Source organism: Zea mays, chromosome 10 (assembly GCF_902167145.1).
Source record: "Zea mays cultivar B73 chromosome 10, Zm-B73-REFERENCE-NAM-5.0, whole genome shotgun sequence".
In the NCBI taxonomy this organism is placed as follows: domain Eukaryota; kingdom Viridiplantae; phylum Streptophyta; class Magnoliopsida; order Poales; family Poaceae; genus Zea; species Zea mays.
In genome coordinates this window covers 72,054,979-72,072,791 of record NC_050105.1, presented here as the reverse complement: position 1 = coordinate 72,072,791, position 17,813 = coordinate 72,054,979, and the positions used below count along the sequence as shown (strand labels likewise).

Below are 17,813 nucleotides of genomic sequence, written 5' to 3'. Positions count from 1 at the left end.
GAACGTCCGAGCAAAGACTCCGGACCGTCCGGGGTTACCAGAAAGGTTCTCCTAATTGATTCGGCTGATAATGAAGCCGATACAAAGTGATTGGAAGACGCCCATAACTAATTATTTACGAAATCCCAATATCAGGACAGATAAGAACATTCGACGCACAACCTTCAAGTATGTTTTGATGAATGATGAACTCTACCGCCGAACAGTCAACGACGTCCTGCTTAAGTGCTTGGGCCCAGATGATGCTATATTAGCCATGGCCGAAGTACATGAAGGAATTTGTGGTACCCATCAATCGGCTCCAAAGATGAAGTGGTTGTTGCGAAGGTCTGGTTTTTATTGGCCTAACATGATAGCTGATTGTTTCAAGTACTACAAAGGATGCCAAGTGTGTCAAAAATTCGGCGATCTACAGTTGGTCCCTGCAGCCGAATTACATCCTATCATCAAGCCTTGGCCTTTCAGAGGATGGGGATTAGACTTTATAGGAGAAATTCATCCTTCATCATCAAAGGGGCATCGATTCGTTTTAGTTGCCACTGACTACTTTACCAAATGGACTGAAGCCGTTGCTCTGAAGAACATGACACACAAGGAGGTAATTGAGTTCATAACTGAGCATATTATTTATAGATTCGACATTCTCCAGACCTTGACTACAGATCAAGGAACTTCTTTTATGTCAAAGGAGGTACGTGAATTTGCTGAATTATATAGAATTAAGTTGCTTAATTCATTTCCATATTATGCTCAGGCCAATGGACAGGCCAAGTCTAGTAATAGGACGTTGATTAACTTGATAAAAAAGAAGATATCCGATAATCCTAAGCATTGGCATAAGATTTTGTCCGAAGCTTTATGGGCTCACAGAATATCTAAACATAGTGCTACTAAAGTATCTCCTTTTGAGCTTGTCTATGGGCAGGAAGCAGTGTTGCCTGTGGAAATAAGTTTGAATGCTGTCAGGTTCGCCAGACAGAATGATCTAACCGTCATTGATTATTATAATTCAATGATGTATAATATTAATGAGGTGACCGACAAGAGGGTGATAGCTTTGGGAGCAATAGAAAAGGACAAAATCATGGTAGCCAGGGCCTACAACAAGAAGGTCAAAGCAAAGTCATTTCAAGTAGGGGACCTGGTGTGGAAGATCATCCCGCCTCTAAGGAATAAAGACCGAAAGTTTGGGAAATGGTCGCCAAGCTGGGAGGGTCCTTATAAAGTAAAACAGGTAATGTCTGGTAACGCCTATTTACTACAAACATTACAAGGCAAGGATTTGCCCAAGGCTTTGAATGGGCGTTTCCTCAAGCAGTACCATCCTAGTATGTGGCAAGATGTTTAAGAAAACCGATGTAATCACATCGTGTTAAGATGCTTTTGGTTTGCACAGCTCCACCAAAAGGCAGGGGGCATATGTTGGGCACCAAATTGAGAGGGCATACAGTCCGGCCTTGAGGCCGGACGGTCCGCGCGTGCGCAGAGCAGTTTAGGGTTCCGAGTTTTGTGCTACGGTTGTTAGCTAGATTCGAGGAAATAGCTCGGAAATTAGTTTGTAAAGGGTCCAGCCCCCCTCCTCTATAAATAGAGGTATACAACCGATTTGTAATCATCAATCGAATCAATAACACTTCTATTTCGCATTTATTTCCTAGGAGTAGTTCTAGTCTAGTTCTAGTTTAGCATTACAATCCCTAAATTCTTTGCTTCTCTTCGACTCTACGTCGATTAGAGGAGTCTAGGTCGGCCTGCCCGAGCCTAGATAACTCGTAGGATCTCTCCTCCCCGACGGGGTCCCTCCCGGGAGCGAGATCCAGGCGCCGCCGGCGATCTTCCGCCGCTCCTACGCACGCGCGGACCGTCCGGCCCTAGGGCGTGGACCGTCCGGTCGTCAGGCAGGAACCCTAGCCCCACGTCAGGCCGCGGACCGTCCACACCTGTGCAAATAGCACCGCCGTTGGTTCATATTGAGTGATTGGCGCCCTAAAAAGGTGTCAACACAATTATATTTTACGAAACATTTTAGAAAATATTTTACGAAATATTAAGACATGACATGAATATGATGAAATATTTTAGGAAACAATCATATTAAGATCCTATCTTGGAAAAGATAGATGCTCTTACGAAGCACATACATTCGTAATAGTTTATTCAGCTGCGTGGAGAAAATAATAAAAGGAGACATGTCACGTGGATTGTACCCTGAACATACAATTATTTATGCTTAAACAAAATGCCCACAAAACTGTGGAAGCAGAAAACTTCCCTGCTAAAAAAATAATATATGAAGTAACTTGAGTACTTGACAACTAGTAGTACTGAAAATATAGTTGAGGCTAGTAGTGGTGGGGAAGAAAGAGGCTGACATCCTGAAGCCACCAGAATGAGGAACCAAAACCAAACAACACCAATGGGCGGCGCGGCGATATAGCTAGGGTAGAGTAGTTCACTTCCCCATCACCCTCTCTCGGTCTCGGTCTCTCCTCCCCTCCTACGCCAATTGCTACCCGTCGTCGCGTCGCCCCCCTCCTACCGTCCTACGTCTTCCACCTCTCCCCGCTTCCTCTTCCTCCCTGCTGAGCGGAAGCGCGCAAGCAATCGCTGCCTTTTCTTGGCGTGCGCAGCTCCTGGTCGGCACGGCAGCCCCCCGCGGGATCTCGCTTGCTGGCCTGGCCGCGCGACATTGAGGCGGGGCGCCTGGAGCTCGGAGCCGCCGTAGCTGGTGTTGGTGCCTCGGAGCCGATCGGGTGTCTGGTTCCTGATTTGATCTGCAGCTGCAGCTGCGGCGGCGGCGGCCGACATGGCGGCTTCGGGAGGGCTCGAGCAGTGGCAGAAGGACGGGTTCTTCCAGGCGGCCGAGGAGGTGCAGGAGTCCGCGGACTTGTGAGTGCCTTCGTCATCCTGGCTTCGATTCGTTGCGCCAGGGGCTTCAAAACTTTTAACTTTATGTATATATATGCATGTCTACCTCTTGGCGATTGTCTTTGCCGTGAATTTTGATCGATCCCTTTTTCGAAGGTTGGATTGCTGTTCCTTTATTTTGTGGATTATGGGTGTGCTGTGTTTAGGATGGGATTCTGATCTGAACCGTGCTTGTTCGCGGTCCTTGCAGACTCGAGAACTCTAGACTCTTGAATTTTATATTAATTTTTTATTAAGTGATTGTTAGGCTAGGTTGTGAATTGTGTAAGATGAGATTTGGATGCTTATTTTCTCTCTGATTGGTTAACTGCTGGCTCTATTTGTCCGTTCTCTCCTTCTATTAGTTGAGATTGTGATTTCGTAAAAAAAAACTGGTTCTTTGGTGGCACCTCATATCTTATTGGGTTCATTTATGTCGCTATTTTGTATTGTATGGTTTGGCCAAGTAGTGCTATGTTCTAATCAAGTCAGCTTTGCTTCAGTTGACAGTTCTATTTGTTAATTTAGTCGTGCAATGCTGCTTGGGGGGGTTGTGACAATATGATACAAACTCTGGTTGAAACAGACATTTACACTTGCATATAGTCAAATGCATCCAGGCCAACCTAGATTTGGATCCAAATTTATCGAATTGGCGATCTCTCCTTGTAGGATGGAATCAGTCTATAGAACTTGGATGCGTGAGCGTAGTAATGGATCTGGCTCAGAGGAGGTAGACGATTTGCAAAGGGAGCTTCAGACAGCTTTAGGAACTGCAAAATGGCAGGCATGCTTTTACCTAAACCCCTTTACACTAGCTGACTTGTGGTCTTGTTAATTATTACTAGCGATTGTCTGTGCAGTTGGAGCAGTTTGAGAGGGCTGTAAGTTCAAGCAACGATAAGTATTCATTGGAAGAAGGTACAGTAGCACGGCGTCGGCAGTTTGTTGTAGCCATTGAGGATCAGATATCTCGTGTAGAGAAAGAAATAAATGGTTCTTTAATGGACAATGGCGGGCAAGGGCTCAACTGGGTGAAGTTAGATGACGAAGAGCGAGATGATCTAGTTGCTTTCCTTTCAGCACCTGCAGAGTTCTATTCAGAAATGAAGAGCACAGACATCAGTGACCGTGTTCTATCTAGACAAAAGAATGTGCCAGTTGGCAGGAACGATCAGAGTGATCCACCTTTAATCATTAAAGACATATATGAAGTGGCACGCACAGAAATTTCTACTGTTAAGAGTGATGTTTGTGGTCTAGCTGAGGAGTTACATGGCCTTAGAAGGAATTTGAGTTCAGGGAATGATCATTGGAAGATTGACATTGGTAACAAGATGGATGATGATAGAAAATTGTCAACTGGGGTTCAGGCCGCAAGTCAGACAACTCCTTCATCAAGCATCCGGAGAAGCGCAGAATCTATAACAAGAGTGAGATGGTTTTGGAATAGCTTGTGGAAATCCAAGAGGGATGAACAACGCCCATTAAGATATGATATGTCATATAATCTTGACCTCAGGGTTGTATCCTTATTAACACAGGTATATCGATTTCCTCTGCTGCACCACACTATTCTAGATTTAAGATGTTTATATGTAATATGATCTTATTGAGAGTAACTTATTGGATATATGTGTGTGCAAATGATCCATCGAGATGTTGGCTCAATATTATAGTATCCCTAAAGGTTGTATGCCTCATTTGAATAAGTAATGAAATCAAACCTTGCTTTTTTCTATAAAACGTAATGGTTTTGAACCTACAAACTGCAATCATGTCATATGCCACTTACAGTATAGAAACAGTAATTGGTAGTATGTATTTCTCAAGATAGTCATGGGAGGGAGAACTTTCATCTATTCTGGCTACTGTATGCCGATGCATATGAAATATTGCTGCATCCTAAATCCTGATTGTTATTTGCTGGTTTTCATTTTTATTGGGCTAAACATGTGACATTGTCTTCTATGCATAGCAAACATATTTTGTTTCTGTTACCGCATGATCTGTTTTACAAATATCTTCTTTTTCGATTGGTCCACAAAGTTAATCACATCCAATTAAGTTTGTTGGTATCTAATTGCTGAATCCAGTGGCCCTTTACGTTTTACAGAGATTTAATGGGCTAGCGGAGAGAAGCAGAAATTATTTGACAAGTTGGAAGGAAAATTCCAGGACTTCTGGAAGGACGGGTGGGCTTCATATACAAGGCCAACAACAGAACATTCAGTTTGGCCGTTCTATTCGGATCACCCTCTTACTGGTGCTGAGTATCTTTCTGATTGGTCAGTGCCCAACTTGCCTTGTTTTAAACTGTGGGAAAAGTGATAAATTACTCACATAGTACACTATAAGGAAAAAAACACAGAAACCTGTCATGCTTTTGGATTATATAATCTGCCCTATCCTCCGTGGATATCTCAATGGCTTGCAGTTCTTGCCTGCAGGGGTTTGTTTTTTCTATCATAAATAGCTTAAAGCATAACTTCTTGTATATCCACGCTTTTGGTGTGGCATTGTTTTGCTATTTCTTCCTCTGTTTGTTATCGGTTAACATAGTCTAAAAAAAACTACGACCGTGTTGCATATACTGATGTACAGTGTTATGGCGTATGTTTGAAAATTTACATTTGGCAAGGCAAGTGCAACAGATATAGGTCGAAACCGATGTTCTGTTTTCGTCAAATACTAATTGTCACATTATGTGCTCTGCAGTGCCATTTCTCGCCTCGGCATGACAAGGCATGTATTGCTTCACCGGTGAGGAACATTGGGGCAGCTTACCATGGTCCTGCTCGTACTACATACAGATCATGACTGGTGGTGTTCTCTCGCCGGCAAATGCAGCAAACCAACCATGTCTTTCCTGTGTGGTGTGGCTGCTGCATATGTGACAGGAAAAGAAGCACGGCGGTGAAGGTTTCAACTGTGCAATGCGTGATGCTCCGATACCATGAACTCCTCACCGGGCGCATAACCATGCTAAGATTTATCAGGGTTATGATAAATTTGTGATGGCTGATTGCTGCCAAAGGAGGTGGCTGTTCTCATCTCACTACTCTATATCCCACGAGTGAAAGCAATTGTAAAAAGTTCTAGAGCCACTCTATATCCCACGAACGAAAGCAACTGTAAAAAGTTCTAGAGCTGGTAGGATAAGTCCTGAATACTGTTATTGATAATAATACATTTAATACTGTATTTGCCAAACCGTTCGCCGCCGCTCGTATGGTTTTCTGTTTAGAGGTGCTCTTTTGATCCAGGTTTCTGCACTTGTCCTCATTTTATGGTATGCTTGCCATTACCCACGAACTATAATTATATGTGCCGTTTGGTTAATGAAATGTAATGTAAATGGTAATGGTAATGATTCATGCTCAAATATTGGTGGTAACAAGTTTGAATAAGCAAGCTGTATCCATTTTTAGTTTGATATTGATTATGGTTGAATTTAAACAAATATAATATAACGTTATCTGTTACCCATTATGTTACCAATATTTGAACCAAACGACACCTTGGTTCTTCTTGCTTCAATGTCCCATCTATGAGATCGATTGTAGGCTGGAACTATAGGTGTACATTCGGACCGTATCCATTTTTAGTGTGATATTGATTATGGTTGAATTTAAACAAATATAATATAACGTTATCTGTTACCCATTACGTTACCAATATTTGAACCAAACGACACTTTGGTTCTTCTTGCTTCAATGTCCCATCTATGAGATCGATTGTAGGCTGGAACTATAGGTGTACATTCGGACCGCCCAATCCAAGTCTGAAAAAGCCCGACACGTTTAAATTTGGCTCGGCCCGGTCCACAGGCTGAGCCTTCGGCCCATGGCCCGACACATTATTACTGCAGTCGCACAGCCGCCGGCCACTCGTCCACGGCTCCATGCAGGTGCAGGTCAGCACTCAGCAGGTGTAGATGTGCAGTGGCCGAGAGGGGTTGGGCGTTGGGGTTGGGGAGCTGGCCGCCGGGAGCCCGGGACGAGATCACGATTCACGAGAGGCCAAGACGGCGGACGGCAGACAGGGCGAGTTGGGACGGGTCACGGACTCACGGGATTGCATCTAGGGTTTTTGTGCGCAATTTAAAATGGGCTGTGGTATGTGGCCGTGAGATTGGCTGGCAAATGGTAAGGTGGGCTGGGCTGGTTGTGGTTGGCTCTGGTGGGTGGCTGCCATAGTGTGTAGCAGGCCTTTTCGTGCCTTGTAACGGGCCTTTTTGTGCCTGCATAAACGGGCCGGGCTCGTGCCCGCCCATGGGCCTCGGCTTCGGCCCAAACCCGACCCGAAATAATTTCATGTCGTGCCATGCTTGGGCCGTGTTTTTTTTGCGTGCTTCGTGCCAACCCACCAGGCCCGGCCCAAATGTACAGCTCTAGCTGGAACCGAAGCTCCAGTATGTGTGTTCTGCATCCCAAGCACTAGTTCCAGGGGGCAATCTAAGAAAGAGCTGAAGATGAAGGTCAGCTTGGACGGGGCTCGTGGCTCGCCTGTCAATGGGTCAACCACATCCGCTGTCGAACCTGCTCTCCACTTGTCCTAGATCTGCACAGATCATTGGTTTCATACACGTGTATGTGTATGTGCATGAAGAAACACATGGTCACTTGTGGCACTGCACATACAGTCTATTTCAGAGTCGTATGCCCTGTTGTTCCTTGGCCCCGTCACCATCTATAACACTAATAGCGTGCAATCAAGATTAGTCGTAAGAATCAGGAGCAATCAACCGCCAAGGGTAGGGTATTGACTCATTAGTGAGTCTGGCGCGGTTTATGAGTGAGCAAAACTGGGCTCGGCTCGACCTTCTTACGACCTTGTGGTAGAGGCTCAAGCCAAATCGCGAGTCGGTTTGCTTTGTATCGAGACTCTAGTATTGAGTTCTTTTGAGATAGTTTGGGCTAAAAACCTCCACGAATAACTTAAGGCTGGTAGATCGGACTGTGTCTTAAGCTCTTGTCTTGGCTCAATCATGCAACGAGTCTGATAAACAGACTCGGCTTGACTTGAGCTCACAAGCCGTTTTGAGTGAGCCGGCTCATGGGCCACAAGCTATTTTTGAGCCCTACTTACAGTTTTCAACAGCTCATCTTGTTATATCTCTAGATTGGTCTTCGCCGAAGCCGTAGGGGGAGATAAATAAAAGCAAACAATCAAGATATCTACACATACACCAACAAAAGCGAACAAGAAGTCCACCAAATCTTATCTCCTAAAGAAGAAGAAAAATGACAAGATGGTAGCCATCAAGGTAAATGAGCAAACCAACACAAAAGGGACCAAACCAATTTAGGCGACTTGCCCGTGGAGTTACTAGAGTACAATTGAGAAAACTTATATGCAATAGTAAATACCATACATTTAGTTTGGCAAGTTCCTTGCGTCAGATTATGTGATGTAATGTGTATTTTAGTTGCCAATTTAGAAAGCCTTGCGCTCCTTTATATAGTCTAGGAGGTAAATCTTCTAGTTAGTTACAATGTAGGAGTCCTATTAGAATTACAAGGTAGAAGTCCTAGTAGGACTATAAGGTAAAAGTTCTAGTAGGATTATAAATGGGGAATCATAATTATATTACTTATTCTTCCTTCCTTGTTAGATACCTGGAGAATATGTCTTATAAACATGCAGGACACACCGGGAGCTTCAATATCCTTCGAGTGGGAGTCATTGGAGCACGATATTAATGACGGTATTGTGATGGTGCTAACGATGGTGACAAGGGTGGCATTGGTTTTGTGCATGGCTGAGGCTCTAGATTCGGCAATGGTCGAGGGGGTGGGCTAAGAACATGAGGCGAGATGTGTGGGGACTTCAGCACGAACACGAAATCGGACTATAATTGTGACGACCTAGAGAGGCGTGGCATGGTGCAGATGACATTTTCACATGTCATGGGATATGGATGAAATGACATGCAGGAAAAAAGTTCAAACCAACGCCACTAGTGACCGATTAATTTTTTAGTGGCATGTTTAGACCTATAAGTTTTTTAATGAAACACGAGTAAATAATCAAAATCTAGAAAGGAATGCTTTAGGACCATTCTTAGGGCCTATTTGGGAAAGCTCCAGCAATTTTACATTAAAAAATAGCTCCACTTCAAGAAAGTTAGCTAAAGAGTTGAGATCCACCAAATTCATTAAAATGATGGATCTAGAATTGAGGTTCACAATTTCGGTGGAGTTCATCAAAAGAATTCTCCACCAACTCAAAATTGGAGTTGAGAAAAATTGTCCACCACTACCACTGGTTAACTTTTCCTTCATTTCTTCTTTCTCACAAAGCACATATGCATGCTCCTCCTCCGCAAGCTCCTTGTCTTCTATATAGAGACTCTTTCCCATTTTCTCCATCTACTTTTATACTTTATACACCAGATTAAACTATATATATAAGACATTCAACTGTATGACGTTGCAGGGAGCCCTGGCCAGGGTAGGTCCGCCGCCGACGGGTTGGGTGGTGGGGGTGCCGCGCGGGTGCACTGGGTCGTGGTTGGGTCAGGACGCGAGCAGGGTATGGGTCGAGGTTTATGCTTGTATAAATTGATGATAACAACTGCATAAACATCTAAAGCGTCATGGTGGTGGGATCGGGTAGTGACCCGGTAGTTGCGTGACACGGGTATATGTGTGTTTATGATGTTGTAACACAATTGGCAGGTAATCGTAACCCTATTGACTTGTACGTAAATCTCACGACATGCAAATCACGCGAGATTTTTGAGCAGTTGCCATGAATCTCGACAATGATGGTTTTGACAAATATAGTAGGGTAATTCAGATATATTTGCATCATATCTTTCCAAAAAACACTGGGCTATACACCACTGCTGGTTGGATCGGTGACCTAGGAGCGGTAGGGGTATACATGATGGCAACAGTTAGTGAATCAGTGCAGTTTTGAGAGGCGACATCGACGATGAGTCCCTGTGGATCTAATGGTCGTCATGGGGGAAGAGTAGCTACGCCCATGGAAGTCGTAGCAGTTGTGTAGAGAATCTCGCCACAAGGTATACGAGTGCCGGCGACCACATGTAGCCTTGTCTCCGATGCAGATCAATCTGGACGTGGAAAGAGTAATATTTGTGCTGTAACAACACCGGCTAAGGGCGCTAGGATTAGTTGATGACAGCAACGCAGGTCATCCAAGTTTCATGGGAGCAACTCACTAGATACCCATGAGGATAATTGGTGATCATGATCAGGACACACCACACATTCTTCAAAGCCATGTAAGTTCAGTAAGAAAATATCAAAATTTGTGCATATTTGTTATACTGTCCGTGCAAGTTTTGAAGTCCTAGAAATTCATCATGCTTTAAGATTATTTTGTATATGTGCACTGCATGATGACTTCATTAATTGATTAGGATGATAGTATAGATCAACGATTGGTACTGAAGGTCGGGATGACATTTTCTAATGTGGACGAGGCGTACCAATTCTATAGCTGATATGCATATGAAATGGGATTTCCGTTGAAGAGATATTGGGAGAAAAAAATTGCAAGTGGTTGAATTGTTCAATGGAAGGCAAGAGTGCAGAAAGGGGATCTGGTAATCCAAAAGTGCGTAATATATACAAGTTCCAAGCGAACACAATGCAAAGCTAGAATGAAACTTAAAAATACTATGACGATGCCAAAAAGAATATTATTTTGGTGCGGATTGATCTGATTCATCTGGAACACAGTCATGAGTTCTTCTGGAATGATACATAAAAGAATCAATTATAGTGCAACAAGACTCATGACCCCGAATACATGGAGTTCCTTAGTGCGATGCAAGAAAGCAGGATTCCACAACACTGTATTATGGATTTTGTTTCAGAAATAAATGGTGGACCAGAGAATGTCCCGGTAACTTCATAAGACATGAGTAACCTGTATGTCAAATCATTATTTATGTTGATATAATTACATAATGACACTTTGTATGTATTGACGTATGATATATTGTTTATTGTTCACATGAAGAAAGTGAGACAACGAGAAAGAAATGCCAATGATGTGTCTAAGCTCCTCTCTTTTTTTGCATTGTGTAAAAAAGATAACCCACAATTTTTCTCTGACTTCGAGCTGGACAAAGAAGGAAAGATTTTGAGCATTTTTGGTCCCATACTAGACAGCAGGCGGATTACATTGACATTGGTGATGCATTTATCTTTATGATAAACCCCTAGGAATGTTTGTTGGTTGTAACCACCATCTGCAGTGCACTGTATTTGGCTTCACGTTGTTGGGATACAAAACTCTAGATACATTCGAGTGGGTTTTCAATGCGTTTAAAACGTGCATGGGAGCTAAAGGACCTCGAGTAATGCTGTCACGTATGATTAATAAGCTTCTTGGTGATTACGTTTTACTATCATTGGATTGAATGCAAATATTGTTATTAATGTGTTGCATAATTGAGAGCACCTAGAGGGGGGGGGGGGGGTGAATAGGTGATCCTTTAAAAACAAGCACTAAATAGCCCGAACTTGGTTATGAAATGTTAGGAAGATTAAAACCAAGTTGCTAAAGTGAGAACTCTTCACTTGATTTTTCCTTTCGAATGAGTATTGAACTTTGGAACAATAGCACAAGTGATTAAGCGAGAACTCTAGAAGAGAAACCAATTACAATGAAAAGAGACACAAGAGACACATTTATTTTATCCTGTGGTTCGGCCAAGTAGAACACTTGCCTACTTCCACGTTGTGGTGTCCCAATGGACGAGGGTTGCACTCAACCCCTTTCAAGTGATCCAATGATCCACTTCAATACCACAATTTTCTTCCTTATAGTTGTTTCCCGTTTGTCAGGAATCTCTACAAGTTGGAGCCTCTCACCCTTACAATGTTGATCACAATCAAAAAGCACAAGAGTAAGGGAGGGAAAGAAACACACGCAAGAACTATAGTCGCAGCAATCCCACGCACACAAGTCAAGAAGAGAGCACACAAAAAACAGCGCAGCAAGTCTACAGCTCACAAAGTGCTCAATTCTCAATCACGATGATCCTGATGCGTGTTTGCGGAGTCTAGGCGTTTCAGGATGTTCAATGGAGGCTTGGTGTATTGCTCCATGCGCTTGGGTCCCTTTTATAGCCCTAAGGCAGCTAGGAGCCGTTGGATCTCCATTTGGTAGGCAATTCTTGCCTTCTGTCGACTGGCGCACCGGACAGTCCGGTGCACCACCGGACATGAATAGTGCACGATTTATTTCCTCTTCTGGCGAAGCCGATCGTTGATCCTTTGGTCCCCTTGGCGCACCGGACAGTCCGGTGCGGCCTGGTGACCGTTGGCTCGGTCCACGTGTCGCCCGCTGATCGCGCTGCCGACCGTTGGCGCGGACGTTGATGGCTCACCGGACAGTCCGGTGCACACCGGACAGTCCGGTGATTTTTAGCCGAAGCTCCCGCGGCTTTTTCCTGAGAGCGACGAGTTCGTCGCCGGGCCAGCCTGGGCACCGAACACTGTCCGGTGCGCCGCAGGCTGGTGCATCCTGGCTGGTCTTGGCCAACCATCTTCAATCCAATCTGAGCTCATTTATCAAGGTTCCTAGCACTTAGAAGAATATGTTAGTATCAAAAACAATTCACAAAGGCTAGAGTCATACCTTGATTCTTGCTTTGTTCATCACTTTTAAAATCAATTTGTGTTGAGCATCTAATCACTAAAATATTTATAGAAATTGTCTAAGAGCACATTTCCTTTCAATCTCCCCCTTTTTGGTGATTTATGCCAACACATTTAAAAGCAACTAAAAGTGCAATGTCATTCTTACAGAGTGCAAATTGAAGACTAGTTTAACTCACTTAGGATTTTGGCATATCTGGATCACTTTTGCCACCACTTAGTTTATTTTCACAAAACAAATTCTTTTTCTTGTTTTGGCAAATCAAGAGATCTTTCAAGAGTAAATTTTATCAAATGCCACAAACTCCCCCTTTTTCCCAAAATCATAATTCTCCCCCGTAAGAGAAAATTTTTTGCAGTAAGAGGGTTTTGATCAAACACAAAGATTCTAACTCTACAATTTTTAAAATGCACAAGTGGTTGGCTGATCCATTTGCTTTGGCCTTAATTTCTTCCCCTTTGGCATTAAGCACCAAAAAGGAGAACCTTTGGCCCTTTAACCCCATTGACTCACCAAAGTGTCAAATACGAGCAAAAAGGCAATGAGACATTAGTACAAACTTGGGACAAGGTACACTTATACCGGAGTGCAGTGGGAGCCCTTTCTTTGTCCATGTTCACTTTTCCCTTTCAATACACCTTTGAGACTATTTCAAGAGTACTTCAACAAACAAGTTAGTCACAAGGGGGTCAAGTTGTAGCACATCCTCCCCCCTAAACATGTGCATCATTTGCATAGGGACTTGTGAGGTCCGGGGATGACTTGTACAACTTGAGCACCAAAAATAAGCAATAAAAACATGAATGCTCAAAGTAACATGATCAAAGGCATATAACACATGTATGTTATAGATTAATCCAAGTTACGCGAATCTAAGACATTGAGCTCACTACGCAACCTGCAAATCCTTTTCTCATCTAAAGGCTTGGTGAAGATATCGGTTAGCTAGTTCTCGGTGCTAATATGATAAATATCGATATCTCCCCTTTGCTGGTGGTCTCTCAAGAAGTGATGCCGGATGTCTATGTGCTTAGTGCGACTGTGTTCAACAGGATTATCCGCTTAGCAGATTGCACTCTCATTGTCACATAGGAGTGGGACTTTGCTCAAATTGTAGCCAAAGTCCCGGAGGGTTTGCCTCATCCAAAGTAGTTGCGGGCAACACTGTCCTGCGGCAACATACTTGGCCTCGGCGGTGGATAGGTGAAAGGGAAATATGCCCTTGGGCCATTTCTAAGTATTTTGGTGATTTAGTGTCCAACATAAGTGCTTAAGTGATAAAATATGTCAAATGATGGATAAGGTGCAAATCAATGCAAAGGTATGATTCTAGACTTAGTACATTGGTTTTTGTGTACTAACATGTTTGTCTAAGTGTTAGAATCAGAGAAAATGCAATTGAAAAAGAGTGGCTCGAAGCAGCCAAGAGCCTGCTCAGTCTGGGTGCACCGGACTGTCCGGTGGTGCACCCGACAGTGTCCGGTGCGCCAGGCTGGCATCTGCGAACTTGCTGCTCTCGGGACTTCGTCGGCAGCGTACGGCTAAAAATCACCGGACTGTCCGGTGAGCCAACAGTCAGTCGGGCCAACGGTCGGCCGTGGAATCCGTGCGCGACGCTTGGCAAGTGCCAACGGTCGGAAGGGGCACTGGACTGTCCGGTGTGCACCGGACAGTGTCCGGTGCGCCAACGGCTCCAAGACTACAACGGTCGGCTTCGCCAAATAAGGAAAGAGATCCGCACCGAACAGTGTCCGGTGGTGCACCGGACTGTCCGGTGCGCCAGGCGACAGAAGGCAAGAATTGCCTTCCTAGAATGTTCTCAACGGCTCCTAGCTGCCTTGGGGCTATAAAAGGGACCCCTAGGCGCATGGAGGAGTACACCAAGCATTCTCTAAGCATTCCTAAGCACCAAGACTTCGATTCCGCGCATTTGATTCTTTGTGATAGCAACTAGAGCTCCATTTGAGTTGTGAACTCGCCGGGTTGTGTTGTGAGCTCTTGTTGTGACTTGTGTGCGTGTTGGTACTCTGATTTCGTGTCTTGTGTGCGTTGCTCATCCCTCCCTTACTCCGTGCTTCTTTGTGAACATCAAAGTGTAAGGGCGAGAGGCTCCAAGTTGTGGAGATTCCTCGCAAACAGGATATAGTAAAGTGAAAGCAAAACACTGTGGTATTCAAGTGAGTCTTTGGACCGCTTGAAAGGGGTTGATTGCAACCCTCGTCCGTTGGGACGCCACAACATGGAGTAGGCAAGTGTTGGACTTGGCCGAACCACGGGATAAACCACTGTGCCATCTCTGTGTTAATCTCTTTGTGGTTATTGTGTTGTGCAAGTTCTCCTCTCTAGCCACTTGGCTTAATTGTGCTAACTCCTAATCAAGTTTTGTGGATTAAGTTTCAAGTGTTTTACAGGATCACCTATCCACCCCCCTCTAGGTGCTCTCAATTGGTATCGGAGCCATTCTCTTCAAGAAAGGGACTAATCGTCCGAAGAGATGGATCCTAAGGGCAAGGGGATTGTGATCAATGATAAGGAGAAGGAGTCCTTCGTCAACGAGTCGAAAGATGACAAGCCTACCGACTCGGGCTCGGGCCACAAACGAAAAGATGGAAAGAAGAAGAAGACGAGGCGCATCAAGGAGATCGTCTACTACGACGACAGCGACGAGTCCTCTTCTTCCCAAAAGGACGATGACAACGACTACGAGAAAAAGAAGACGGTTAACTCAAACTTCTCTTTCGATTATTCTCGTATTCCGCATAGCTCAAATGCACATTTGCTTTCCATTCCTCTTGGCAAACCTCCTCACTTTGATGGAGAGGACTACGGATTTTGGAGTCACAAAATGCGTAGTCACTTGTTCTCTCTCCATCCTAGTATATGGGAGATAGTAGAGAGTGGAATGAAATTTGATAGCTCGGATAGTCCTTTGTTTGTCAATGAACAGATTCATAAAAATGCACAAGCTACTACTGTGTTGTTAGCCTCATTGTGCAGGGACGAGTACCATAAGGTGAGCAGCTTGGACAATGCCAAGCAGATCTGGGACACCCTCAAGATCTCACATGAGGGGAACAACGTCACCATGCTCACCAAGATGGAGTTGATGGAAGGCGAACTCGGGAGATTCGCGATGATAAGAGGGGAGGAGCCAACCCAAACGTACAACAGGCTCAAGACCCTCGTCAACAAGATAAGGAGCTATGGAAGCACGCGATGGACGGACCACGACGTCGTCCGCCTAATGCTAAGGTCCTTTACTGTACTTGATCCACATCTGGTAAACAATATTCGTGAAAATCCTAGGTACACCAAGATGTCGCCTGAAGAAATTCTTGGGAAATTTGTAAGCGGGCGGATGATGATCAAGGAGGCGAGATACATGGATGATGCATTGAATGGCCCAATCCACGAGCCTCAAACTGTTGCTCTCAAAGCGACACGGAGCAAGGAGGCGCTACCTAGCAAGGTGGCACAAGTTGAGGCGGTCGGGCTTAATGATGAAGAGATGGCCCTTATCATCAAGCGGTTCAAGACGACGCTAAAGGGTCGCAAGGAACACCCCAACAAGAACAAGATGAAGGGGAAGCGATCCTGCTTCAAATGTGGTAAGATTGGTCATTTTATCGCTAATTGTCCCGATAATGATAGTGAGCAGGAAAAGAAGAGTGGAAAGTGGGAAAAGAAGAAGAACTACAAGAAGGCGAAGGGCGAGGCACATCTTGGAAAGGAGTGGGATTCGGATTGCTCCTCGTCCGACTCCGACAACGAAGGACTCACCGCCACCGCCTTCAACAAGTCATCCCTCTTCCCCAACGAACATCACACATGCCTCATGGCAAAGGAGAAAAAGTATGTACTCGAAACAATACTACTTATGCTTCGTCAAGCGAGGATGAGTCTAGTGATGATGATGAAATAGACTATTCATGCTTATTCAAGGGCTTAGATAGAACTAAGATTGATAAGATTAATAAATTGATTGATGCTTTGAATGATAAGAATAGATTACTAGAAAAACAAGAGGACCTTTTATATGAAGAGCATGATAAATTTGTTAGTGCACAAAATTCTCTTGCTCTAGAAGTTAAAAGAAATGAAATGCTTTCTTGTGAACTATCTACTTGTCATGAAACCATTTCTACTTTAAAAGGTGTTAATGATGATTTAAATGTTAAACTAGAAATAGCAAATAAATCTAACTCTTGTGTAGAACATGTTATGATTTGCAATAGGTGCAAAGATTTTAATGTTGATGCTTGTAGTGAACACCTAGTTTGCATCTCTAAATTAAATGATGAAGTGGCTAGTCTTAATGCCCAACTTAAGACTAGCAAGAGTAAATTTGACCAGCTAAAATTTGCAAGGGATGCCTACACGATTGGTAGACACCCCTCAATTAAGGATGGTCTTGGCTTCAAGAGAGAAGTCAAGAACTTAACAAGCCATAAGGCTTCCATCTCTGCCAAGGAGAAAGGGAAGGCCCCTATGGCTAGTAGTGCTCAAAAGAACCATGCCTTCATGTATCATGATAGGAGACATTCTAGAAATGTTTATAGAAGTTATGATGCTTTTGATTCTCATGCCATGGTTGCTTCTAGTTCTTCCATTATGCATGATAGAAATTTAGCTAGGAGAAATGTTATTAATCACATGCCTAGAAGAAATGTTGTTAATGTTTCTAGGCAAATAATAAATGAACCTTCTACAATTTATCATGCTTGCAATGCTTCATTTGCGATTTGTAGAAAGGATAGGAAAGTGATTGCTAGGAAACTAGGGGCAAAATGCAAGGGAGATTAAACTTGCATTTGGGTCCCTAAGGATATTGTCACTAACCTTGTAGGACCCAACAAGAGTTGGGTACCTAAGACCCAAGCCTAAATTTGCCTTGCAGGTTTATGCATCCGGGGGATCAAGCTGGATTATCGACAGCGGATGCACAAACCACATGACGGGGGAGAAGAAGATGTTCACCTCCTACGTCAAGAATAAAGATTCCCAAGATTCAATCATATTCGGTGACGGGAATCAAGGCAAGGTTAAAGGCTTAGGCAAAATTGCAATCTCAAATGAGCACTCTATTTCTAATGTATTCTTAGTAGAGTCGCTTGGATATAATTTGTTATCCGTAAGTCAATTATGTAATATGGGATATAATTGTCTATTCACAAATGTAGATGTGTCTGTCTTTAGAAGAAGTGATGGTTCACTAGCTTTTAAGGGTGTATTAGACGGCAAACTCTATTTAGTTGATTTTG

At 43.8% G+C, this 17,813-nt stretch overlaps 1 protein-coding gene across 1 annotated transcript; it reads left to right on the top strand.

Annotated features, from left to right (window-relative positions):
• Positions 1-2,385: 2,385 nt before the first annotated feature.
• Positions 2,386-6,117, top strand: LOC100272494 (uncharacterized). Its single transcript, NM_001146963.1, has 5 exons — positions 2,386-2,889; positions 3,580-3,694; positions 3,771-4,451; positions 5,024-5,195; positions 5,626-6,117. Exons 1-5 carry the CDS (start codon positions 2,807-2,809, stop codon positions 5,646-5,648), a joined length of 1,074 nt encoding a protein of 357 aa, NP_001140435.1. The 5' UTR covers positions 2,386-2,806; the 3' UTR covers positions 5,649-6,117.
• The last annotated feature ends 11,696 nt before the right edge of the window (positions 6,118-17,813 follow it).